This window comes from Oculina patagonica, chromosome 10 (assembly GCF_052425735.1).
Source record: "Oculina patagonica isolate OP01 chromosome 10, crgOcupat, whole genome shotgun sequence".
In the NCBI taxonomy this organism is placed as follows: Eukaryota; Metazoa; Cnidaria; class Anthozoa; order Scleractinia; family Oculinidae; genus Oculina; species Oculina patagonica.
Window position 1 is genome coordinate 18,289,701 of NC_135767.1, and position 27,958 is coordinate 18,317,658.

The 27,958-nt window shown below is 38.4% G+C and overlaps 1 protein-coding gene and 1 long non-coding RNA gene across 2 annotated transcripts in view; one reads left to right on the forward strand and one right to left on the reverse strand.

The window, feature by feature from the left end:
• The window catches only part of LOC144629273 (uncharacterized), an 84,381-nt gene that overhangs the window by 4,991 nt on the left and 51,432 nt on the right, over window positions 1-27,958 (reverse strand). The window lies entirely within an intron of this gene.
• On the forward strand, window positions 2,743-26,589 carry LOC144628966 (uncharacterized). Its single transcript, XM_078487099.1, has 25 exons — window positions 2,743-2,918; window positions 3,264-3,326; window positions 4,708-4,738; window positions 5,873-7,341; window positions 8,652-10,489; window positions 10,860-10,949; window positions 11,727-11,860; window positions 12,471-12,525; window positions 12,927-13,028; window positions 14,459-14,546; window positions 14,947-14,997; window positions 15,128-15,186; window positions 15,435-15,506; window positions 15,723-15,791; window positions 16,516-16,599; window positions 17,468-17,547; window positions 18,286-18,316; window positions 18,947-19,024; window positions 19,722-19,865; window positions 20,454-20,553; window positions 21,361-21,545; window positions 22,410-22,535; window positions 23,853-23,912; window positions 24,098-24,183; window positions 24,627-26,589. The coding sequence occupies exons 1-25, from the start codon at window positions 2,885-2,887 to the stop codon at window positions 24,667-24,669; spliced, it is 5,172 nt and encodes a 1,723-aa protein (XP_078343225.1). The 5' UTR covers window positions 2,743-2,884; the 3' UTR covers window positions 24,670-26,589.

A 27,958-nucleotide genomic window follows, 5' to 3' on the forward strand; every position in this document is an offset into this window, starting at 1 on the left:
CCCCTATACCTAAATTTTCCCAAAAACCTTTTCCCTGTTCTCATTTCCAGTGCTCTCCAGAGGAATTCAAGTTTCTCATCTGGCGGAGTTTTGGCTATTCTCGTCTTCAAAGCCCTTTCGTTTCTCTTAGCCGGCTGGGTCTTGGCACGAGGTAACTAAGGGCTCTGAGGACACAGGATTTCCAGTTCTAAATTCTAGGACTTCCGGTCTTCATGTATGGAGTCATGACGTTTCAAAAGAATGTACGAGAGAGTCGTTACGTTTTCGACTTCCGTTTAGGAATTCTTTGTTCGAAACAGCCAATCAAAAAAATTCGAATTAATTATTTTATAAATCCTATGTCCCCAGAGCCCTTCGTTTTCTCGTAACTCGTTTTCTAATACTTAGTTCCTACCGGCTTATGGGCTCGCGTGGCTCTGGTGACCAGAATTAGTTCTTATAAGGAAAGCTGGTTGTCATGAACGAGGGAATCGAACCACATACTAAGCTCAAGCACAAGCAAAATAAGAAAGAAGACTGGAGTCTTAAAAAAAATTGGGAGAACACGAAAACGTTTATTTCATCCTGCCATTTCGGTAAGAGTGAGATTTTATTGAGAAGATCTAGTGAAATTATATATTGCCGATGGATTTGATCCCTCAGCAATTCCGCTTATGCCTTGGAATGTTTGGCCTTCCATAAACATCTCTCCCTTTAGGAGACAGTGACAAAAAAATCAACATTTTAGGGACTGGTCAGTATTTTATAGTGAGTGACGGGTTGGACAAATTATGAGATTGATTTTCTATTTTTTACTGAAATCCCGCTGCAAGAAAATCTGCCCGGATCATACCCCGGGATGTCTTTCGCCATTAGGCTTTTACTCCCACTATTAATTATCTTTCGATTTTTGTATGATAGACAGTGGCAATAAGGTTTGTTATGTTAAGCCTGGTTTTCACTAGCGACGCAAGCGCAAGCGCAAGCACAAGCGCGAGGATAACAGCTCTTATTTCACCCTGACTGAAAACGGCGTCGACTCTAGCAAAAGCACAAGCGCATTGCATTTGGATGCTTGTGCTTGTGCTTGCGGCAAGCACAAGAACAAGGATCAAAATTTGTCCTTTTGTGTGATCGCGCTTGTGCTTGCGCTTGTGCTTGCGCTTGTGCTTGCGCTTGTGCTTGCGACGCTAGTGAAAACCAGGGTTAAGCTATGTTGTTGTATGCCTCGCTCTATTCTAGGGTTAAATAAGGCATCAAACATAAAGATCTTTGCACAAAAGCATAGAAAACCAAAATCCACCCCTCGCTGTGCATGGTTCCAGTCAAGTATAGCTCAGAAGTCTGCTTACCAAAACGTGAGACGAAACCTGAAAAGCTCGTGATTGCGGTTAGGGTTGGTGGGTGTTCTGGTACTTGGTTTTCATTTTTTCTTTCAATCGATTGTTTCAAAATTGATGCTAGGCGGAGGAAAGAAGCGTTTATTTTGATTTTTTTTCAACTTAGAATTGAAACGTATTTGAAAAAAATTGATTGCGCAAAACTGATGAACTGATGCGCCGAGTCGGCTGTCGTACTAACCGTGCTGAAAGTTGTCTAGAAAAAGTTGTAGAAAAGATTTAAAAAAATATATAATGTTGAAATTCAAATTTATATAGATACTTTTTTACTTAAAGCGGCCGGTGCCTTAGCGTAGATAGACCATAAATTAAACTTTTTTTTCGTATCTAAGCTCAAAATGACGATATAAAGTTGTTATGTGAACTTCGCCGGCATTAAAGGCAAAAATTAATATAAGCAACGAGACTTGCTGAAAGGCGCTTCAGTTCAAAAGCATAACTTTTGAATGAATTACCACAATACAAAAGAACATGGCTGAACGGAAGAAATTAATTTGACCATCGCTGGATTCATTTCAAAACGCCACACCTCACAGAAAACTGGCTCGATCCTATAACGACAAAATGAGAGCTGACAGCGGGTGGTCGAATCTTAAATTTGTCCGACTTACCTGTGAACTGACTTGAAATTCAAACCAAAAAAAATACACAAAAAATAGGGCAAAAAGAGGGAATTCGAAATTCCGACAGCGTAATCCCAACCTTTTGAAATTGCGACGTATAAAGGTTTTTCCCTGCGGAAGAAACTGCCCCTTTTGCTTTATACCTTGCTTTGTTGATTATTTTGGTTACGTGTTTGATTGCATATAGACTGAAAATGATCGAAAACGCTCATCATCTTCACTGATCGAAAACACGCACATTTGAAAGCGCTGTTTAGAGTAGATACATTTTAGAGCGGAGCCATATCGGTATCGTTATTTGGGCGGCGAAATCGGAGGCTTCCGCGGAGAACGAGCGTTTTGGTATCAGCGCGACAAGCGAAAATTCCATAGATTAGACGGGGCCTAGAGATAGTTACCGCGAAAAATTAGTCATGGTAAAAGTTTAGTTTTAGTGAAAAAAGCAAGCTGCTATTGGTCTATCTCCGAATGACTTTTAAACTTGTAATTGTGTGTGACTCCATAAAAACAAAATAAAAACACGATTCTTTTCTTTTCGACTCGCTTTTGTCGCTTGGAGTCGATAAAATCGCGACAATTTCTAAAAAAAAACTTCGGTAATTTCTTGACATTCTCTGTCTTTGCTATTCATTGAACAAAAAAAATAAATTAAAAAATTTATTATGCAAAAATTCGAAAAAGGTTTTGGTTGAAGGCACAAGACTGAAGGGTCAGCGGTTTCTTGTATGCAAATCATGTGATCAAGTTAGAGCAAAGGAAGTGAAGTTTCCTGGCGAATGCATGTTTTCATCACAAAAGGTCTGCAATATTAACACGGCAAATCAGGAATGTAATCGCCGCAAATGCTAACTGGCAACGTCTTCCTCTTGTGCACAAGGGAGAATGAGTGTAAAGGAGAAAGCTAAAGCGTTTGAAGGTACAATATGTCGTTTAAATGCCGTTCGGCTCGCTATAGCTGCGAACTTTGAGAATACCTCGAATATTTGGGGGTGTTTCTTGTTTGATCGTGTGCGTGTCTCTTTCAAACGCCATGACGTTACTTTATTAATAGATTAGTTTATTTTAGATCAGAACACACTATGGCAGAGATCTGTTTGTTCAGGACAGGTTTATGCGCGTGAAAGTGTATTGTAATGGGCATTTCCGCCTACATTATCCAACATGTCGGCGAATTGATATATCGTGTTTCTTGACTGCTTAATAGTCGAATTTATTGAAGCATATGTATTCTAATATTCGCCATATATTGTATGGTTTGCAGATCGACACTCCGTGGTCGGGGAAAGCCCTCCGACGAGGAAAAAGAGTCGCGAAGAACTTATAGGTGAGTAATAAACTTTAATTCATGCTTCTTGAAGTGTCATAGTTAATTAGATCATTGAAGTCTACTCGTTTGGTCTTTGTCATTTTTCCTGTTACTTTAGTTTTTGATCCACGCTTCACAGACTGCGTTTATTTTTGAACCTGACAGTTTTCTTTCCCTGTAATTTACTGACTATATATAAGCCAATTTTCCTTGAGGAAAAGATTTCCGATATCATCTGTTGACACGCTTGTCATTTTGAACAATAGAGATTGATTTCACAGAGCTTTCTTGTCAAAGTTCACGAAAAATTTGAACGTTTGTTAAATTTCAACACAATTTCCATTACACTGCTAACCTTCCCCCTTGTATGACACCAAAGATTTTTCAAGGAGTTTCAAAACATTTTATTTATAATTTTTTAGTTTTATTTATTGGTAAACATGCCCTTTCCACTCGCCACTCAGACAGACTTCATATAAGCTTATTTCATTTGTCTACCATAGTTTATTATTTTGTGGAAAGCTGTTCGAGGCAGATGAAACCAATTTATGTTTTAAATGAACAGGAATATCTTATTGGTTTTTACTGCATAACATTCTGGGTAGTTGTTAATGTTTGTGCTGTGATTTACAATTTAGGACTTTATATTTAGTCATGGCACATGATTTATCATTTCAGTGCTGTAATATTTAATGTAAATAAAATTCCTTAATAAAGCTCGTATTTTGTTTTGGTTAATTATTTGAGGTTAAATTTTAGTAGCCTTTGAAGGATTTTTGACAGATAAATAAAGTTGACCTTTGATATAGAAGGGTGTATAGCATTCAAAGTTAGCATTAGATGTGTAGCATTCTAAAGGCCTGGCTAAACTAGTTTAAAACATTGTTGCAGAAACATTGTTTTGGAGGCAAATGTTTCCCACTTTAGCCACGCGGGAAACATATGTTAATTAGAAACTCCAACGTTACACAAAATGTAGGAAAAGCAGCAAGGAAAATTTGTGATTGATGATATTTGCATTAATTCTGTAGCTTAAATTTTTTAGTGTGTAGGATAGGTAAGGTTAATTCTGCGTTTGGGCCTAGAGGGGGGAGGTTTTTCTTGGGTTCTGTAGCACTAAGCAACTGGGAATATTTTGATCCCCCCCCCCACTCCAAGGTGGGATGCTAGTCCATTGCACGGTTTCTCCCAGCATTAAATGTGCCAGAGTATATCCATTTATACACCTAGGTAGAGATAGGCTCTATGAGAGTAAAGAGTCTTGCCCAAGAACACAACACAATGACTCCAGCCAGGGACTGCTGGACTCAGAGTCCAGTGCAATAACCACTAGGCCACCATGCCTCCCTAATTCCAAGAGTGACATACTTTTAATTCTTAAATATCTATTTTTTCTCAGGAAACAAGGATGGTAGTGACACACTGGGAAAGTATGTTCTCACAAAATATATTTTTTATTTTGCTTTGTTGCAGATCATAACAAAATGATGAGGCCCTGTTAGGGGGGGGGGTCTTCATGTCCCCTGTCTGAATTTCAAACCTTTTCATGTCGCAATTTCGAAAGGTTTGCATGTCGCTGTCGGAATTTCGATTTGGTCCATAGCCACTGATAATATCGGAAATGGTTGAGTCCGGAGTGCATAACCTAAAATAATGCGTTCTCGTAGTTCTGTCGCCAAAATATTCCCTATTCTTGGATCTCTCAATTAGATCTGTGGGCACAGATGAAGGAGACACCTTCTTAGGGGGGTCTGGGGGCATGCTCCCCCAGAAAATTTTGAAAAACTGAAGTAGCTAAGACATGTTTTCCTTTATTCTGAGCCCTCTGAGCCGGTACACAGGGAACATGGAGTGAATTATTTTCAGAATGATGGGTCATTTTGTAGTTACTTAACTTAAGCAGCCTAAAAATGAACTGTTAGAGCGTAAGATTGCAGTCGTTCAATGCACGAGAATGGTCTTTACAAGGTCAGGCTATTTTGCCTACAAGCCACTTTAAAAAGCGCCAATGTTGCTGTCGATTTTGCTCCTTTCTTTGTAGCTGTCGTTATTTCACGGGAGCATCTCGTCGTTCGTCTTCATTTCAGCTCCGTCATGTCGGCGTTTCAGAGCCGTGTCGACTGTCGGAATTTACCCTAACAGGGCCTCAATGATATATAAGAAAAATAAAATTTAAGCATACATTATTAATTAGTTGTGTGCTGATAATGGGAGGGGGAGAGAAACTCTAAAATGTAAAGGAACGGGATGCTCATGGGAAATTTAGAAAAAAAAAAACCTAAAAGAGACCAATCTAGGCATGGGTCAAGCTTTTTTGGACCCCTAAAACATACTAAAATACTAAAAAAGGAATTTATATTTATTTATTTCTTTGTGTGCAACCCCAAAGGAGACCTTGAATGCTAAAAATAAGGGCATTTTGTCTGGAACACCCTAAGTGAGACCAGAATCTGAAACTAACACACCTAAGCGAGATGCCAAGCATCCCTGCCCCTTTCATCTGAGTCCCCCAGGGGTAAATTACCACATAATTTTAACTTGCTGTATGTTTCAATCTTCCACAGAAAGCATACGACGGGACCTCCTGTGCCGCCTCCCAGGAAATACAAAAAGAATGGAACAATCAGACCGCCTGGAGAGTCAAGCCCAAGCACAGAAAGAAAAGAAAACATGCAACCTGAATTAAATCCAACAAAAACCACAAGCGACCCTGATTCACCGACACGTAAAAAGCCACCAAGACCTCCCCCACCCCCGAGAGGAAGCTCTCTCGGGAGGAAAAGTTCATTGCTTGCAAATATGCAGTCATTGCCGTCGGGTGAGAAAAAGGTTAAACCTCCTGTCCCTCCAAAACCAAAGAATTATGTTCCAAAGAAAATTTCGTCACCTGGAAGTATTGTCAGTGCGAAGAATGATAACAGTAGAGATAGTCAACCGACAAAAGACAGAGCTGATTCAGCACCAGCATTTTCTACTACATCTGAAAATCATGATTCACAGTTTTTTGTCACACTAGGAAAGGACTCTTCTACACGCAATGAAGCTCCTCCTGAGAGTGACGAGTCTAGAAATTCATCACAGTTTTTTGTTTCTCTGGAAGGAAAAACTTCTGGTGACTTTGTAAGCGCAGATAAAACAACTAATGGTGTTGTGAATGGCACAAAAAACAACAGTAGATCTCGTAAAAAGGGCAAAACAATAACTTCTGGGAAGAACTTGCCAGATCCTCTTGAAGGCCTGGAAATAACTGTTGATGCATTTAGCGACGAAGAAGGTGACTTAACTGGAACCGTTCATGAAGATGAGACAGCAGATCACTTTTCTGAATCAGTAGATGTCATCAATGGAGTAACAGAATCCGATAGTACAGATGTTATTATGAGTGACCAGCTATGTGATGGATTTAAACCAGAAGATAGTTTGAGCGAACCTAAACAAAATGTTAAGATTTTGTACAGTGTCGAACTCGAGGAAGAGTGTTCGGTTACAATGATTGACGATGCTTCAGAGAGGCAAGAACTTGATGACATTTCAGTACATAAACCTAGTCTTGTGTCTGAAACAAAGAAAGAAGAAGAAATTGCAGATGAAATTAGCGAATCAAGTAATAAAACGGATCAGTATGTTGAACCTTGTGAAGAAACTCCTGAAGAAAACGAATCATTTCAACAAGAGGATATCTCGGAAAGTTATAATTCTGAACCTTTGCCTATAGTTACAACTGACGAAGAAAAGGAAAAAAGCGAAGAAATTGATGATGTTAATTATATATTAAATGAAAAAGAGGAAGATGTTTCTAATTTTGATGTTGAAAAACCAACTGAAGATGAAGACCTGTGTGATATTGACATTTTGGAGAACCTTAGTGATGATAATGAGGAGAAGATTTCCGAGGACAATGCATCTATTGAGGAGTTCTATAAAACAACTATGGACGTTGAACTTGAAGGAGATTTGCAGGGAGAGGGTTTAGACTCACAGCAAAACAAAGAGGAAAATCAGAAGGACGAGAGTACTGAGGAAGTTGTCACAGGTATTCTCATAATTTTTTTTAATTTGCTTTTTTCACAATCCTATAATACTGTACATCTTGTTTACCCCCAAATTTATTTGCATACCGTATTTACTTGAATAAGCGCCACCCCCGATAAGCACCACGGTACCGATGTGGCACTTGTTCAAAGAATTCCATAAAACTAAAAACAGCACTATAAAGCAACTCTAAAAAAGCCTTGGAAATTTCTTTTCATCAAGCGATGTTTTGCAGTTCATTTTGTTTACAATTATGTAACCGCTCGCCCTTTAATTAATTTTTCAATCCAACATTGTAACAATTCTTACGTAGTTCTGTTAACACTGTTAAGGCCGTGAACTTTGCCAGGACAGCAAGCACATTTTCTCTCTTCCACAAGAGACAGATGCTGACAATCAAAAGTCGCTCCTTTTAGTTACTGTCTGTAAAAGTTATACATGTATAAATTAAATATTTGCGGCATCCGATTTTTAAATAAGCGCTGCCCTCAAATAAGCGCCACACTTAAGGTGCGAAAAATGTAATAAGCCCTGCGGTGCTTATTTGAGTAAATATGGTAACCATAATAATTGTTCTCAATATCTCTTGTGACGATTGTACGTCATTGTAAATCCCAAGAGAAGTTGAAAACAATGCTTATGCAAAAATTTTGGGGGGCAAATAAGTTGTATTATGAGAAATTGGTGAAAACAGCGAATTGCAATACTAACATTACTCACAATACTAACATCAGTTACAAACTAAGGTTTCTTACAATATGGGCTGTACATGCAATATTAATGTCATTTACAATACTGACATTACTATCAATGCTAACTTTACTCACAATACAAACATTTCTTACAATACTAAACATTACTAACAATAATTTTAATAACACTTCTTACAGTGCTTTACATTTGTATTTATTAATTAACAATTATACAACATGTACATGTAACCTACAATATTTTACAAGTACAGCTGTAGAAGTATAAAGAATAAAGTTCTTATTTATGAAAACTATGGTATTTACCAGTATTAATTTTATGAAGACAAAAAGGAACAGACAAAATCATAAAAATGCACTTTATAAAAGAATCATGAAAATATATAAAACAGGAGAGTAGATAAATTAATAATCAGGTACATGTAACTGAATACAAAAAGTACACAAAGAAAGATATGATTGATTTCTGGCTCAAGTGATTAGCCTGTCAAGTCTGGAATCAACCCAAATAAGTTGATAGGGCAAATCTACTAAAACTGCCTGCCTATTTACGAATTATGAGAAAAGTTAAAAGCTCATCATTCTGTTTGATCTTCCACAGAGTTGCAGCAGGACGAACCACAAGAAAAAAGTGAAGTGATCATTGCTGAAGCCATAAGAGAAGGTACTTTAATATCTGTGACTGACCATGTAGTTTCCGAGGCAACTGCAGAAGTGACAGAAAATGAACACCCAGAGGTAGTCACTGAAGAAGATTCTGAGGATGCCCACGACGAAGTACCAGTTAAGGAAACATTAGAAATTACTGCTTCATTTTCAGAAGATAAGCTTGATACTCAAGCGCATTTTGAAACTTCTGCAGACGGTTTCAATGATCAAATTGAAGAGCAATGTGCAGATAATATTGTCGAGTCAGAACCTAATTTGGCTGTGAGCTCTTCTGAAGAAGTGAAATCTCAAGACATAGTTACAGAGTTGAATGAAGAGGAAAAATCTGGAGAACATTTGCTTGAGGACGCAGTTTTAGACAGTAATGAGGAAGTTACTGCTGAGCTGACAGAAACTGTATGTTCTGACGAGAATGTGGACCAAGTTGAAGCAGACAAAGACGTGGAAATTTCTGTAGTAGAGCCTGTATCAGTAGAAGCATCAAAGGACGTACAGGTAGTTGAGTGTACTGTTACTGCTGTCCCAGTTTCTACTGAAGAGGAAGAAAAGGAGAATGTTGATGTAGCTTCAGTTGAACAAGAGAGAGTTGTAGAGTCACAAGAAAATGAAGATGCAGAGGAACCACATTCCCCTGCGTCTCCCCCGCCGACACGCCCAGAGAGACGTAATCGCCAGGCTAGACAAAAGCATGCTTATGAAAATGTTGACCTTACCAACAAACTACTAGAGGACGTCAAAAGTAAGAGTGGCACGTCTGTGAGGAAAACTCATTCTTTTAGCAGTTATGAGACAGTTGTTCTTTCCACGCCACGCCCTGTTCAACGCGTTTCTGACGATGAGGCAATTTACCGAGTTCCTAGTAGAGTGATACCAGTTGAGAGTTATGCTAATGACGAGTCTGTGTACAGTGTTCCTTATCCAATTTCATCCCGACGTGACATTGTTGAAGATAATGAATATGCTGTGCCGAAACCAATCATAGTCCAGGCATGTGCAGTTACAGACAGGAGGGCCGCAGATGAAGGAGATATATACTCTGTACCGGGTCAAGTAACATCAGTACCTGTAGTCGAAACGTTTGCCGACCCTTCCAGGAATGAGCCTGTTCATGCAATTCCGCAGGAGGAAGATAACATATATTCTGTGCCTGTGCAAGAACAGCAGAAAACCATTAATGCAGTCCCTGTTTCTACCGAAGAAGCACAGCAGAGAAAAGCTACAACAGTCACTGTCTCGGCTACTCCACCTCCAAAACCGCCAAGGCTGAGTCTTACAAAAGATGACATGAAAAAGATCAAGGTCGACTTGGGTGACGCCGCCAGTTCCTCCAGCACAGACACGCCAGCAAGGGAGTCACCTAAACCAGTCCCAAGAACAAGGGAGCAGAAAAGTTCGCCAAGCCCTGTACCAAGAAAGAGTTCCAAAACAGCCGAGTCATCAGAATCAGCCACGCCTCCAGGGGGTGAGTCCCCTGTCCCAGCTCCACGAATTCGCTTGAATGCTCTTCAAACAGGCAAGGAGGCTCCTTCAAATTTTTCATCTTCGGAGATTTCTAGTACATTGTCATCATCCGAGGTTTCTACCCAGGAGAGTACAGAAGATGAGGCAACCCTCAAGCGTAAGCCTCCACCTCGCCCACCACCACCCAGCGGCAGAACGAGTATGTTAAACAACGATGACAGCATGCTGCCTCCTGTATCACCTGGACCATTTGGAAATGAGATAGACTCAGACTCAGATTCTGATGTTGAAGAAGACACAGCACCAAAGGTAAGGTTTGTTAATATTGTCAGTAATGTAGAGCAGTAGAAAACTGATAAGGCCCTAGGGTCCAGGTTGTGCAAACTCTGGAAGTCAAACTTTAAGGCAGGAAGGTCCCTTTTGTAAACACAGGGCGCTACACTCTTAGACAACATTTAAAGGAATCCCCACTGATCTTAAGTCAATGTTTAATTGTTTGAAACAATGCCCAAGTACCAAATTAATACTGTCCCAGGTTGGAAGAAATGACATTTTAATAGTTCTGTATTTGGAAAAGATATCAATGGCTTTTAACTTTCTTGCTCATTGTCATTTTGGATTTATTAATTACTAAGCCTTAATATTTAATAATTTGTCATAATTTTGATCATTTTTGAAGGGTCCACCCAAGCCTAAGACGTACTACATTGCTCATGAAATTCTGACAACTGAACGCACATTTGTGGATGCTTTGAAACTTGTGTTTGAGGTAGGTAGAAAAATGTGGCTTGTGCTGAACAAGCTTATTACATTGTATTTTGTATTTTCCTAGTGACCCATCAGTATACATTGTGTGGTTCCAGAAAATATCCTTACTCCCTCTACAGAAGGGATTGGAAATTCCGGGGAGGAGGTGGGGTCACAAAGACCCAAAACTTTAAAGCCATGTATGAAGCTAAATTGGAACTTTCAGAGGGGTGGGGGGTCATAGGTCAAATCCCTTTTGTGGGGGGGGGGGGGGAGTATGGATATTTTTTGGAACCACGCATTTAACTGCTTACATTGTACATGTATATTAGTGAGCAAGAGTATTGCTAGAATTTCCTCTGGATGGGATGCTAGTCCATCATAATTTAATGCAGGTAGAAAAGCCTTTTGCTCTAAAACCTGAAACTCGTGATCGAGAACCTTTTTGTACTAACAATATTAGGCCAACGTGCCTTTGACACATAATTGTGCCTTATAAATGCAAAGATTGAACCCAAACCAGCTATGCAGATAAAAGGTGGAAGTCCTGAAATTTAGTACCTGTCCGTTGTGTGAATTTTACTGCCCTTGAAGGCTGGGAAATGGGGAACTTGGGTAGGTTTTGAAGACGTTTTGACTCACCAGTTTCAAATCTTAGCTACATCCCGGCTTCCCCTTCCCCCTTGTAGGCAAAAAAAGAAATAATAATCATTATAAAAAAAGGAAACAGCAGGGTTTAGAGAAACTGAGCTAAGTTATTGGGGAATACTGCTCAATGTACATTTTGTTCTCTTTGTAGGAATGCTATGGTACAATCAAGAAGGCTAATGTTGTAGCTGATGCCGTCTTGGCTGACAAATTCCGGGATTTGGAAAATATTTATTTGCTGGATTCAAAATTTCTCCAGGAGTTAGAAGAAAGAATGGAAACATGGTAAATATAAATCCAGAAGATTATTGAACTTGAATGTATAAATGTAGGAACTGCTTTTGAAGCATTGTAAAAAAGTAATCTATTTACCCACATATCATTGCAGAGCTCTCGGGAGCTTGATAGAAAGTGTACGTGCGTTAGAGATCAAATTAGTATTTGAAGTGTTGGTTTTTGTGGAGGAAAGAAAGCTTCAAAAACTCATTAATAATTCATAAAGAAAATACAAAATAAATTAATGTTTAATGAGTGTCTTTATAATTATCTGATAAAGACACAGCTAAACTTTATGTCCAATTTCCTAGGCCAAAATAACCCTAAATCTAAATATTAGTGCAAGAATGAGTTGATCTACATCAGAAGATTTTGAAGCCATTCAATAAATTGATAAAACACTGCGGCTCATTTATTAAACATTACTAGAAACCCAGAAAAAAAACTGAAACCCTCAGAGCAAGAATGAAAACCAACAACAAACTCAGTCCATATAATTATGAAGCCAGGTCCAGGATTTCAACCCAGGCCACATTGGTCGGTAACAAGTACTTCCACCACTACCCCACTTAAAACTGCTACCATGTTTTAACAGTGAGATTGTTGTCTTTACTTCTAGGGAGGAACATGAGAGAATAGGTGACATTATCAAGAAATATGGGCATTTCTTGAAGGTAGATTGAGTTCTTTTATTTTCTTCAGTGTGCATGATTATGAACTGTTCACTTGGTAAACTTATTATTAAATATCTACAGGTCCTGAGGCCATAGGTGTGGCTTTCATTGCCAAAGTTTCTCCTGATTTCCATAGTGTGAAGTGACCTGGACTAACTGATCCTTGCCCAGGGGTATAAATGGGTACTGGCAAATTTATCACTCAGGGTAACCCTGCAATGGACTAGCATCCCATCCAGGGGGGAGTAGAAATACTCCTAGTTGCTTCATCTTGCTGAAACCAGGATAAGCTCTGGTCAGCCTGATGGGCCACTGGGCTTGAACACGGAAAGCTTTTTTAAGGAACATTCAAAGTTGTTACTAAAAAAACTGGAAGTATTAAAACTTTGATTTCTTTTCAGATGTACACTCAATATGTGAATGGTTATGACAAAGCAATGAGTGTTTTTCAAGACACAATGAAAGAGAATTCAGAGTTTGCAACTTTAGTTTCTCAATTCCAGGTAGGAGATGTTAAAATTCATGATTAACATACTGTATTATCGCCCTATACAAACTACCCCATGCATACAATTCATATAAGGGTGATTCTTTGCCTTCAGGGCCCGGTTGTTCGAAAGAGGGTTAAATTAACCTTGGGTCAGAGCTAAACCAGAGGTTAAATTTCTTAACCGCAGGTTTATTAACCCGAGGATAAAATGGTGTTGTTCAAAGCACATTTAGCGGACCGGTTAGTTAACCCCGGGTTACGCGCGCTAACCCGCGGATAGCATCCCATAATATTCCTTGTTTGTCTGTTTTATTTCGGGCCAGCGGTAAAAATAGTTTCTGCGACACCAGCGCCTTCACGCAAGGCGAGAAAACAAGGCTTTAGCGCGACCCAAATGGCCATTTTAACGCACAAAGTAGAGGAGAACTTGATCATTTTACAGAATAAACTGACAAACAGCGTGACAAACGAAAACAGAATCACGTACAATATGACAAGAATTTACCGTAGCGATAAATGCCGTCGGCGTGGAAATGTGGACTGTACACGAAGTTCGCGAAAAGTGGAAAATTTAAACTTCGCGGCAAAGAAAGACTTCCCAGACATGATTCATCGGCTGCAAGGCATGATTGCGTTGAGTGTTGCCGTTTTGTTTGACTTTCACTATTGAATCTTACTATCTAATCCGAGGTTAACGATTTAACCCACCTAGCTAGGTGGGTTAAATTTAACCCGCTGTTTACCCCGAGGTTAGCGTTAACTTACCTTCGAACAACAGAACTAACCTGCGGATAAAATTTAACCGGTGGTTAAGTCGATTTAACCCCCGGGCCCTGGTAGTAAGCAGGTGATGTTTGTCCACCTAATGACAATTTCAATGCAAAAACCAGCAAGAATCGAATAGTAAGTAAACAAACACTTATCTATGAGTGTGTTTAAGGTTTTTATTGTTGTATCTCAGTCTGCGTTTTTACATTTTACCCAAAACAATGTTGACAAACAACCCTCCAAGTTTACTTTTTTCCTTAGTGGCCATTTGGCCACCAACTACTCAAGTTTTGGTCGCCAGTGAAAAATTTTAGTCACCAAATTAAGCTGATGCTTTCAATCATTCCTCTCAATTTTAGTCGCCAGGCTGGCGTCCTTGGTTCAAATTTAGTCGTCAGCTCCAAAATTTTAGTCGCCATGGCGACTAAAATGGTCTTAACTTGGAGGGTTGACAAAATAGAGGGTATTTGAAGAATTGACTCATAAACATGGCATAGAAGTTGTACCAAAAAGTGCTGAGGGTAGTATAATGAAGAGAATTGTAAAAACAACTGATCTTCAATGTACATTTAGTGATGAAAGAAACACCCAGGTTGGTCTCATTCAAACACTGTGGCATTTGAAGATTTGTTGTTGTTGTATTTTGTGTTGTTAATTTACGAGTTTTATTTTCAGGCCAGTGAAAGATGTCATGGCATGATTCTATCAGCTTATATGCTAAAACCTGTACAGCGAATACCGAGTTACAGACTTCTTCTTATTGGTGAGCACTATCATGTTAATGTCAATACAGGGTATTATCATTAAATGTAGGTCTTGCTTAATTACAAGCCAAGTATCCCCACACAAAGCTACTACAGTGCTAGTGCATTTAGAAATAATGCTACTTCACTAGGGCATTAGAGGTTACCAACAGCGATCTGTGAGGTTGCCCAAACATATCACCAGGAGACATTATTTTAAAACTCTTTTTATCGCTCTGTGGAAGAGAGCTTTTGTCTTGCTTAATTGACCACATAAATGTCACAGATTCTAAAACCTGACTTATAAGATAAGCCTTTCACAGTGTTAATAATAGGCGAAAAAGAAAACAAACCTTTCATTGTGTATTGTTATACTTATGTTTAAGCCATTTTGATTTTAATTCTTGTTTATATTCTTAGACTATCTTAAGCATTTACCAAAGGATTCTGATGAAACTAAAGACACAGAGAGTGAGTGACAATTATTTCATTTGTCTTTACTTCATGTTTGTGAACTCTAGTTATTATGATACCTGCTGATACAGCCATAGCAAGAATTTTAAATTGTGATTTTCTTTTAAAATATATCTTTCTTTTATAGCCACATTGAAGATTGTATCAGAGGTTGCGACCCACATCAATGAGTCCATGAAAAAGATGGTAGGTGACAGCAACTTTATTCCTATACGTAAACATAGACAGCTTATAATTCTACAGCATCGATACATTTTAGTTAAGCATATAACTACAGAATTGATATTGCATCTATTTTCTAAACTTTTTTGAATAATGGGTATAAATTATTTAATAGATGAATCAAACGTTTGATGGGTTTGTTTAGGATATTTTTACTTTTCAGTCTTGTGTTGTTACTGAAATAAAATTGTGTCTTTGTTCATGTTTAACAGGACAGCTTTGAGCAGATGCTAAAACTTCAAAGGATGCTTGTGGGACACCCAGAGATTGTCAAAGCTGGGCGGGTCAGTAGCAACGGCCTTTACTGTAATAAAAGGCCTTAAATTCTGTTCAGCAAAGACGTTTCGTACATTGTTATCGCACAAGTTGTGTGTAAATTATTGTAAGGAACTATTTTGTTGCTAGTTACATTATTTTAATTACCGGTTCAGTATCAATAATAATTTAGTTAACATGATTAGTCAGTTAACTAATTTAAGTTAAATTGCCTTTTTTGACAGGACTATCTAAAAGAGGGAACATTAATGAAGTTGTGTCGGAAAGACATGCAGGAGAGAATGTTTTTCTTGGTTTGTAAACATATTTTTTTTTGCTACAAAATCGAACAAAATAACATAAGATGAGAGCACTCTGTGGTACTCATTGAAAGGGTGTGCTTATTGGAATATTGATCCTATTAAAACATAACACTCAAAGGCAGTTAAAGGTGTGCTTATTTGAAAGGAAGGCACGAAATTAATTAATTAAATTACAGGGGGGTGGGATCCCTAATTAAATTACAACGGTACTTACTTAAGCCCATCATTGGAGGTAGAGTATAGGCCATTAACAACACCTCGCCAGCAAACTCAAGCTTGGGCTTTTCGTTTTCTTTCTTCCATGTACTTGCACAAGACGTGTAGTTTCCAGAAAAGCTTTTGCTTGGGATCATCCCGTAAATCTTAACTGTTGTCACAACTTCCAGGATATATAGACGACTTTAGAGGAGATTATTGGATGAAAATCTTGGGAAGAAAACTCTCTCGCTCGCTTTCCTCGTGTGTTTCATTCAACTCAAGAAGTGAACACCGCGCCACAAATTTTCCCGCCTCCTCATACTATCACTTCGTTTACATCAAACTGAAATGTCCAGTCGATTTAAACTTAAAGAAGAATTTAATAAAACAATTATTCTATTCGCCCTTGTTGGATACGAGTCGTTATAGCCAACTCGGCGCTTCGCGCCTCGTTGGCTATTTACCACTTTGTATCCAACGCGGGCTCATGGAATAATTTTTAATTATTTTTTCTCAGCTGACCGATGTGCTACTGTATACCACCCCAGTGGGTGGAAATCAGTACAAGCTCAACAAAATGCTTCCTCTACTGGGAATGCAGGTAAGTCTTCCATAGTTGAAAGGTTTAAAGGAACTGTGTCACGGATTTTAGCCAAATTTAGGCATGGGAAGTGACCAATATTGATGAAATATAAAAATAACCGCTTAAGGCAGTGAAGGAACATTTCAATAACACAGCAAATACAAAAGAAGGTACGAAGAAGATTGAAATAGATTGTGACTCCAGGGGTTTTTGAAATATTGTTGGGCTGAACAGTTTTCAACGTTAATCTTGTTTGCTTGTAACTTTAAATTATCACACAATCACAATTATAACGCCAGGGAGAAACATTTGGCTGTATTGAAGCTATGGTTTGGTCATAAAGATCCATAGAAGTAATTTCTTTGCCAAAATTAAGTTTCATAGCGAGTATTTGGCGAAACATAATTATAGCCCTTTCCTGACTACAGTCAACTCTCATCTTGCGGACACCCCACTATTGCGGACACTCGCTATTACGGACAAAATCCAGATCCCCGCGAAAGAGGTTTGACTGGAAATGACTCCCGCTATTACGGACTCTCGCTATAACGGACACTAAACGACGCCCCGAGCGTGTCCGCTATAACAAGATTTGACTGTAGTGCCACGTAAGGCCAATATGGTTTATCTGTGCTAGCACGCAGTTCTTCGTAGACATTTTTCTCGCTTTGAGCTCGGCTTAGCATTCGCCACTGTATACAAGATCTTAACCCTGCAGAAAGGGCGGTTTATTTTGCGGATAGCGCGAAGCACGAGGACGAGCGCAAAGCGCCGGGAGGAGGGCTTATCACACCTTTTCAACCTCTTGCTTGCATGGAACTTACATGATAAAAAAATCCTCCAGTAAAGTACTTCATTTATTTATTGTTTGTGTTTTCTTTGTTAGGTGCTTGTTTCAGATTCTCCAGACTTTGTAAACGAATTTAGTATAATCAGCACTACAAGATCGTTCACACTCACTGCAAGGTCAGTTCAAACACACAGTTACTATATTTAGTAATTTTAAAGCATCAGTCAATTGAAACCCCGGCTCTCCGACCCCCGGGACTTAGCGGGGAATTTAACATTTTCCAAGTGTTAAAAAACGGCTGATTACCCCGCCCTAGTGGTCAATACGCCTGTTAAAATCCTGCATTGCGGGGACATCCGAACCTTATGAAGAAACAACTCAAGAGCGATTTTCAGGAAAAGCTGGGCAAAACTATCATGATTTCGTTGTAGAAGTTAAAAAAATCGATTTTTTTCATTTATTGTCTAAGTATAGCTATAACCTAAGGTAGAAACAGACCTTATGTAGTTTGTTTCCGCCAAAAGCCCTTTTATTTCGAGAAAACTAAGAAAATCGGTTTGCATGGTTGAAGTTACAAATTTGCAAAATTTTAAACCCGAAATAAGCTAATATTATGAGCACACCTGGCGGAAGACCCATAATAGCGGGGGTGTGATTGCCCTACAGAACGTATTTCAGCTTTTGTCGACCATCTACTTCAGCCGATAGCACAAAAACAAGTTTCGTGCAACAGACTTTATTATACGACAGAGTGGAGAACAATATCAAAATCGCTGAATGCAAAGTATCAGGTCACTGTCAACGAAATATTTTCTTAACACTAGCTGAAAGATTTTTAGTTTACTGTAAGATTTGCTGTTCAGTGACTCGACGAATTTTCATTGTATTCTCATTGTATGTGTATTTTTTTACAGCACTCCAGAGGAAAGAGATCAATGGATAGAGGTATGTGTACTTATAATGAATCCTAACTGCGATAAGTCCAAGTAGTGTTAGTCAACAAGCAATTTTCGATTGAATGTCAAAAATAATCTGCTGTGGTTTTTCTACACTACGCTTTAAAAATCTTGCGCCACCTCAAACAATCAGAAATCAAAACCAATCGTGATTCGCTCACAAACTTTTTCCTGGCTTTGCGGCCGATACATGTATTTGCTTCGAGCTTAGACTAATTTGCTAGTTTTTCAATGTCCTTTGTAATTGGCCAGAGTGATTACTTTGGTTTTGGTCTTTCGGCACAATTAAAAACTGCTCGACCACACAACTAGAGTGGATAACAAAAAGGATGAAAAAGTAAACAGTTATCAGTTGCATTAATATTTATGCAAATTATTGCAATTTTGCTCTTCCGAAAGGTCTTAGTAAAAGCAGCGATAAAACAAATTTTTAACAAAACACGACCCTTTTAAGTTTTGCAGACATGCTGATCGACATCATCGATCAGGCCTCTTCAACGTTTACACGCAAAATCAAAGAAGCGCTCCGTTTAATTTTTTTCTCATTACTGTTACTGTGCTAATAAATACTACATGTATTATTATTGTAATTGTCCTTACTAATCAAATTGATTTTCAGGCTTTGAATAACGCGATAGATGTTGTCACCAAGAGAAAAATAACATTCGTCAACAAGACAAAAGATGCAGCCGGACTGGTAAGGAAATGAGCATCCTATTTGATTGTCTAACATAAAAGAAGCTACGTAACGCAGGGTGTGTCTTATAATTAGGGCATTTTTTTAAGTTTCTTCTTTAAGTCTCTTGAAGTCGTACTCGACGGGAATTTCAATTGCAGATGCAACATTTTTAACATTCATTTTAGTTTTTAACGGTTGGTGTGATATCTTTAGATTTTACCGACCTAATTAAATGTAGATGTAGATGTAGAACTGCACTCGCCAATGTATTTACGGTACGTACGACCGTGCGTATTTTTTAACAATTATTCCAATGGAGCGCGTTGGATTCCATCCAACAAGCGTGAGTGGAATAATTCTTTTATTAAAAACACCCCCCAAAATTGCAATATTTGAGCTCCCCGGCTTTTCTCGCTCTCGCGTACACCTACCATATTTGTGGTTCATGGTATATGAGCTCATATACCTTAGTCTGTAAACCAATTAAAACTCAGGAATTGCAATATACCATGGTTAGTTTTTTTTATTTTAAAGAGATATATATATATATACCATGTGGCTCAATAGCTATTAGCTAGGTCCATCACGCTAGCTATGTTTAAGGCGATAATGTTCCATGTATAAGTACCACATGTACTGAAATTCAAAGCGTTGTTTCTTTTGCCTAGCCAAAAGCTCCATGCTTTAATTTCTTTCTCTTTGCTAAACATTTCAGGGAATACAAGAACAGGACGCAGATTTCAAACTTGGCGAGAAAGCTCCTGTGTGGATCCCTGATGCTCGTGTCACTATGTGCATGAGCTGTACGTCGCCATTCACTCTAACAAACCGCAGACATCATTGCCGAGCGTGCGGCAACGTGAGTAGAACATGTAGAGAGCGTGTTTTGTAGTGGAATTATTAGGAACCTTCAGATCGGAGTGTTCGAGGCGCAGTGGCCTAATGGTTAGTGCGCCGGACTCCGGAGCGGACGTTCCGGGTTCGAGCCCTGGCCAGGGTCACTGTGTTGTGTTCTTGGGCAAGACACTTTACTCTCATAGTGCCTCTCTCCACCAAGGTGTATAAATGGGTACGGGCGAAAAAGCATCCCATGCAGGGGCGGGACCGGTCCGGAACGGATCAGGTCCGATTTTCGGATCGGATAGGCCTTCTGTTTACACGCGGGACCGTTCTAGAACCTGTATGGAACGGATCCAAAACTGGACCTGCTATTTTGCAAGTCCAGTTATGGATCCGTTCCGTACCGGTTCCAGAGCGGTCCCGTGTAAACACATGAATCGGTTCCAAACGGTTCCGTGTAAACTGAGGCCGATCCGGTCCGGTCCGATCCCATGCAAACGTAACTCGTGCCCTGTTTTCTAGAATTAACTGCTGTCTCTTAGCTAGTGAGAAAAGATACAGTGATAACAATGTGTAACAAATTAGTATTTTAATCTCTTTGTTCCAGGTGGTGTGTGGATCTTGTTCTGACAGCACTGCTCCGTTAGCTTACTTGGATTATACGCAGGCTAGAGTCTGTGACAAGTGCTATGACATGCTTTTAAAAGGTGATTTTAAAGATATTTTAAACCCGCCGCACAGTAGCCGATTAAATCGTTGGCCGTCAAAAAATCTTCACTTGTCGGCTAGTATGCGTTGAATTCAGACAAGCCTACGACAAGCTTGTTTAAAAGAAAAAGAGGATTAGCTGGTCCTTGTCTAAGAGCCCCAAGTGTCCCCCAAAGTGTTCCAATTGCTGTTAGCGAATAAAAACTTTGCACGATTTAAGCCAAAGCGTGACGCGTAAACTTGACGTCATGTTCCCAAGCAACATCCCGCAAAAAATTGCGGGCTCAACAAGTAATGCAATGGAACAGCTCGGAATGTCCAGACTATTACAGTAAAAACCCGCGAGTAAGAACCTAACATTTATTAACCTGTAAGGCTAAAATTTGCAAATTAGATACCATTTTTATAAGAACCTATTTAGCCTCAAATTTGGAAACAGGTTCTTATTTGCTAAAATTCATTCAAAATTTTTATTTTTGGGAAATAAGTTTGGACAAAGCATTACTGTGCATGTATATCATGTCATATTCTAAATGATTAGTGCTTCATTTTTACATAAGCACTTATTAGGGATGCAACTTTTATGCAAGGAATAGGCCGAATATACAACATATATATAACAATGTTGATATTTTTTCTTCAGAAATCAAGAACCTATTAAAAACCTAATAAGCCTTAATTTGTGTTAATAACCCTTTATGTAAGAACCTGTTTAGGCTAACCTGAAAAATAATAGGTTCTTACTCGCGGGTTTTTACTGTATATGTTATCAGTGTTTTACAAGTGTTGTGTTATTTTGATTGCAGATTTTCACACGGATGAAATTCACGTAGCCGAGGAGGAAAAGACTCCTTTGCCGCCGTTACTACAAGAAACAGAGAACGCAGAGAAACTGCTACGGAAACCCACCAAGTTTGAAATGATGCGGCGATTTAAGAGCAGAAAAACCAAGCGAAAATCACAAATAATGCATCCATCGCACTTAACCGAGGTGAGAAGTGTGATCAATTTTCGATTTCTTCTTACAGTTTAAACGTATTGTTAAGCATACAGGTTTTGAGAATGGCGAAAATGATAGACAATAGAGAATTTCATCCCCCTCCCCCCCTAGAACTATTAGTTTTCATATTTACAAGGGAGGTATATGCAGGGAACTAATAAATGTACTGCTAACTTTTCATGCTCCCTTGCCCAACGTGCCAGGGCATAGACAAGTTTTCTGTCAAGTTAATTATACTGAAAAGGTTACTGCCCTATTATAGGAAATTAACTCTCCATGAAATTAACGCGAATTCTAAAAAATTCGCGTCAATTTAAGTGGCGTTATTTTTTTGCGAGGGTTAATTTCCGCGACATTTTTTAAGTGGAGCGTTATTTCCAAGACCTTAATTTCACTCCGAATACTGGATACTGTCCGAACACATGTAGAAACTAGGAAACAACAAACCTCTTTTCTGTGTACTGTACTATTTTTTCAATCTCTTACGGTATAAAAGATATGTCATCTGCAGTATTTCCAGTTTATTCTTGCTTTCAGAGGAGCGGTACAACAGCCAATAAATCTAGAGACATCAAAAATCGCGTTAATTTTCTTCGTTTTGAAAATTTGCCCCATTCCTCGCGTAAATGTCCTTTATCCAAAAGAAATTTTCCCTCCAATTCCTGTTAATTTAAATCGCGTTAATTTCAAAGACCTTAATTTATGAGATTTAATTTCCTATTATAAGCTAAGACAAGTATACAAAAGCCGGCCGGGCTTGTAAAATTTGGGGGCTGCTTCTCCGAACGGCTAACTGGAATTCAAAGTTTTTTCGAGACCTGTACATGAAGTTAAAAATGTCCTGTCTGTCGGTAGGTTGTCGCCAATCAAGAAGGCAGTCAAATGAGCGGCTACTTGAGATACAAGAAGGGGAGAGAAAGATGGAAGAAATCGTGGTTTGTCCTGAAAGACAACGTGTTATACTCGTACAAAGCTAGCTCGGTAAGTGCTTATACAGACACTGTTAAAAAGAGCTGAGATTTAGGTAATGACAATGACGTAGACCGACAATGACGTAGACCAGGCCAATCATTGGCTGGGAAATGGCGTGAAGAAACCAATCAGAACTAGACGGCAAAAGTGGACGTGTAACTGATACTTAGCGCGGGAAACGTGTAGCCAGCGGCAAACGCGGGAAACATGTTGCCAGTGCCAAGGGCGGGAAAACGTGTAACCAGTGGCAAACGCGGAAAAAACATTTTGCCAGTGGCAAGGGCGGGAAACGTGTAACCAGCGGCGAGCGCCGGAGACATGTTACCGCAATAGGAAACGCGGGAAAACATTAACCAGTGTCAAGTGCAGGAAAGATTTTACCACTAAGTAGCAAGAGTGAAAAAACAAAACAAAAAAACGCGCGACCGTTGGCAGGTTTATTCGCCCTTTATTAATATAAGAGTATTAGCCCGAGTGTTCTAAGAGCGAATGGACGCAGCCAAGTTGACTATCGTTGGGAAAACGAAAGCGAATACTCTAATTGTTTTTGTGTACTATTTTCCCTATTAAAGCAACCTGAACGCGTTTGCTTTCTATCAGCGATTATAGTTCACCACTAAATTTTCTCCGATTCTGATTGGTTTAAATTGAACAAGTGACGCGATAGTGCCCGTCCGCCGGAGGGCACTATCAGCCCATAGTGCCCTCCGAAGAAAAATGCCCGGATCGATAGTGCCCGCCCGTGACTTTTTATTGTAAACAAGCGTGCCTGTAGACAAAAAAAAAAAACAACCAAATTCACTGCATTTAGTGGGTTTCTTGTCTGGTTTTGTTTCGTTTTTTAAATTTCGGCTTTCAATTGAGTTTTTATCAAAAAAAATAATTCACGATGCTTGTTTTTGTATGTGCGCGCGGAAGAAAATTTAGTGGTGAGCAATAAAGACAATAGAGTGTTTCTGTCTCGGAACTATCGGCTGATAGTTGCCCCGCGGAAATTTGATGTTCTTAAAACTAGCATATTAGCCCTCGAAGCTTCGCTTCTCGGGCTAATATTTGTTTTAAGAACATCAAATTTCCGCGGGGCAACTATCAGCCGATAGTTCCTCGACAGAAACACTCTATTGTTAAAATAGAAAACAGTTGAAAAACCAATCAGATTTGTGCACGTTTCACCTTTTTTAACCAGCTGTTGCTCCAGAACAGCAAAATTAAAGTATAAGTCCTTATTTTTTTTTAGTACAGTTTTAATCACCTTTCATACTCCTAAAGTTATTTTGGATTCTAAAGTGCCCATATAACGTTTGTTGGTTTATTTTGTGCATTTAGGATGTGGTGGCCCTCGAGACTTTACCAGTGCTGAGCTATAAAATCAAAGACCTCGGGAAGGTATATTCTCAACATTATTACTATGATTATTATACATTGTAGTCAGTATCTGTCTTCTCATTGGCTAAGAGCCTACAGCTAATTCTAATCAAGAACGAGGTCTGATAACACTAACGCCATCAAATAATTGTTTCTTAGTAGGTGTTTAGAGAACCAATAATTCAGTCAATGACCTTTTTTTACAGGAGGGAGATGATTTTGTATTCCAACTTGAACACCAGAATGTTCCACCGTTTATTTTCAAGGCAGATAATGAAAATTCAGGAACAAGGTAATAAGTAATTCTAAAGTGTGCATTTTTTTGTTACCTTCTCGTCGAAAAGATGGTCCGTTTAACACGTCAAAGGTGGCGTGTTTGGGTTTAAAAACAATTTTCAAATATTTTCCGGGACGCGAGCAGATTTACTTAATTTGACAACCTACAGAGATTTTACACTGTTCTCTGTATAGCCTTAATGAACGCATGGGCTATGAAAAGATAGTTGAAATGTTTCATTTGGTGTTAACTTTTACAGGAGCAGCCATAAACGAAAGCTTTTAATTACAGAATTAAGTAACAATTAAAAGGAGATTTCACAATGGTGGTCGTAACTAGAGCTGGTCGCTTTTTAGAGTGGTCACAAGGAGGGCTTCGCCTGTATTAGTTTAAGTCAAAGAAAATCTCAATGTATTTAACCTTTGTATAAACTAAAAGAGGTTGTGTGACATTTGTAGGTGGGTGCGAGAGCTTAAAAAAGCAATCACGATGGACACCTGAGCTTTCATTCAGTCACGCACCAAAGTAACGCATTCTGACGTGTCACAGTGAGTCACGCCATGCAGAACCCCTGGAGTGATGTCACGGACTTACGAAAGGTGGAGTTCATTCAAGGAGGACATTTTATCATTTTAGGACATTTTATCCGTGCTCGGAATAAACTTAAATATAAAATGCTATAGAATTATTTTATAATAACTACAAAATATATTTTATAAATATATACTTAAAGAGTTTGATCATTTTAGTCTAAAAGCTTAATTTTACGTGTAAAATGTATCTGAAAATAGTTTGTATTATAAATGAGGCTTGTTTGTTCAGTCATGAGAACAAGAGTTCGTCTTCGGCTAATGTTCGTTAAATCACTCGGAAAGTGTCCGACTTTTATAAGCCAATCAAAACCTAGCACGAGCGGTGAGCTCGCCCGAGTTCTTCGAAAGTTGTCGTGTTGGCATGACGCAATGAGAGTTCGTCATGTCGCTTAGCAACTCGCAGACAAACTGCGGGCTCAGGAAATCCAGCCGAAAAGTTTTTGTTCCAGTGACTGAAAAATATAAGATTTAGAAAGCAAAAAAAATTTAAGGCAGAACAGAAAAAGCCATCTTCAAACTTCCAAAAGGGGAAAGATTTGCAGCAGCGGAGAGTCCTAAGATCTCCATTCAGATTTTTTTTACTCGCATTTTATTTTTGCTCGTGGTTTTATCGCTACACGAGCTCTTCACGAACTCTTGACGAGTTTTTCACGAGCTCTTCCGAAGAGTTCTTCAGAAACTGGAAGCCTTTGACAGGCAAAACGCGGGAACACAATTGTCAATAAAATATTCAATTACGCCAGATTCACTAAGTTGGCGTCAATTTATTGTAGATAAATATTACTACTAATACCTAGAAATATATATTTACCAAGAATTTGAAATTATTGTTCAGTTAACGGTGTATGCTAATTTTTTTGCCCTGTTTAGAGTAGATATTATTATAAATTGATATAGAAGTAAAGAGGTTACACGAGAAAGATTTGTACTTAAAATATTCAATGTAGAACGAGAAATCTAAGAACTCTTATGATATATCGTCAATAAATTTTAATGCAATGATTTTTTTTTATTTTGATTTACAATACTGCTAAGTAAACAACAAAGAAATTTACATTATCTTTTATCAGTTAAAAGGTCTTAAGCTTGGTAGTTTGCTCTTTTACGAACTCCGTGACATTTTATCTCGTGAATAAGATTTATTTTAGAACCTTCACTTAGTTATTTCGGATGGTGAAATTCGTACTGGCAACTAAAAGCGAGCCTTTAAAGATGAATTACAGTCCGTACTGCGCAATCTCGGCTGCAATGTTTATGTGAGCCTCACAAACAAAGCAAAACTAAAAATTACGTGACAAACTTACCTGTTTCTTCATTATTAACGCCAGATATCCTTGTAGAACAAATAATAACAAGTAGAAGAACCTTGACGCTATTTCAAACCGACGTTTCAGCTCATCGGAAATTCTTGAACAAAGCGAACTGTAATGGCGGACTAAAAAACGTCATGTATGCTGTCACCGAAGTGTAACGTTTCAACGAATCAAAACAAAAACGAAAACAAACCCCGAGTCTGCGCAGTACGGACTGGAAATCAGCTTTAAGACCTTACCCAAACTGATAGAACTGAAGAGGAATTACTTAGCTATTCTTATTGAAGTAAAAATTTTGAGCAACTGAAATCGCGGATGAAATTCGTACGAATTCCAGATAGATCTTCTTCGCATCCATTCTTTGTGTCAGTCTATCCCGATACAAAAAGATCGGATTTTAATACTTTAGGCCTAGAATGAGTACAGGAATACTGTTGCTAATAAAACCAATGTATTGATATGCTACTGTTAGATGTTGATCTCTGTAGGGGAATAAAAGACTTATGCAAACCATGGTCTCGAGTTTTAGAGTGTTAATTAGTGCAACACGGTGGCCATGTAGAGAGAGTTCAACGTAATCTCGCATCAATAATGGAATATCAAGATTTGGACACCCGTTTAAATATTGAACTTCAATATTTGGACACGCGTTCAAATATTTAACTTCAAGATTTTGACGCTCGTTCAAATATTGAACTTCAAGATTTTGACGCTCGTTCAAATATTGAAATTCAAGATTATGACGTCCGTTAAAATATTGCACTTCAAGATTTTGACGCTAGTTCAAATTTTGAACTTCGAGATTTTGACACTCGTTCAAATATTGAACTTCAAGATTTTGACGCTCGTTCAAATATTAAACTTCGAGATTTTGACGCTCGCTCAAATATTGAACTTCAAGATTTTGACACTCGTTCAAATATTGAACTTCAAGATTTTGACGCTAGTTCAAATTTTGAACTTCGAGATTTTGACACTCGTTCAAATATTGAACTTCAAGATTTTGACGCTCGTTCAAATATTGAATTTCAAGATTTTGACGTCCGTTAAAATTTTGAACTTCAAGATCATAGATTTTGACGTCCGTTAAAATATTGAACTTCAAGATTTTGACGTCCGTTAAAATATTGAACTTCAAGATTTTGACGTCCGTTAAAATAGTGAACTTCAAGATTTTGACGTCCGTTAAAATATTGAACTTCAAGATTTTGACATCCGTTAAAATATTGAACTTCAAGATTTTGACATCCGTTAAAATATTGAACTTCAAGATTTTGACGTCCTTTTAAATGTTGCACTTCAAGATTTTGACGTCCGTTAAAATTTTGAACTTCAAGATTTTGACGTCCGTTAAAATTTTGAACTTCAAGATCATAGATTTTGACGACCGTTAAAATATTGAACTTCAAGATTTTGACGTCCGTTAAAATATTGAACTTCAAGATTTTGACGTCCGTTAAAATATTGAACTTCAAGATTTTAACGTCCGTTAAAATATTGAACTTCAAGATTTTGACATCCGTTAAAATATTGAACTTCAAGATTTTGACGTCCGTTCAAATACCAAACTTCAAGATTTTGACGTCCGTTCAAATATTGCACTTCAAGATTTTGACGCTCGTTGAAATATTGCACTTCAAGATTTTAAAGTCCGTTAAAATATTGAACCTCAAGATTTTGACGTCCGTTAAAATATTGAACTTCAAGATTTTGACATCCGTTAAAATATTGAACTTCAAGATTTTGACGTCCGTTCAAATACCAAACTTCAAGATTTTGACGTCCGTTCAAATATCGAACTTCCAGATTTTGACGCTCGTTCAAATACTGAACTGGTAGATTTTGATGCTCGTTCAAATATTGAACTTCAAGATTTTGACGTCC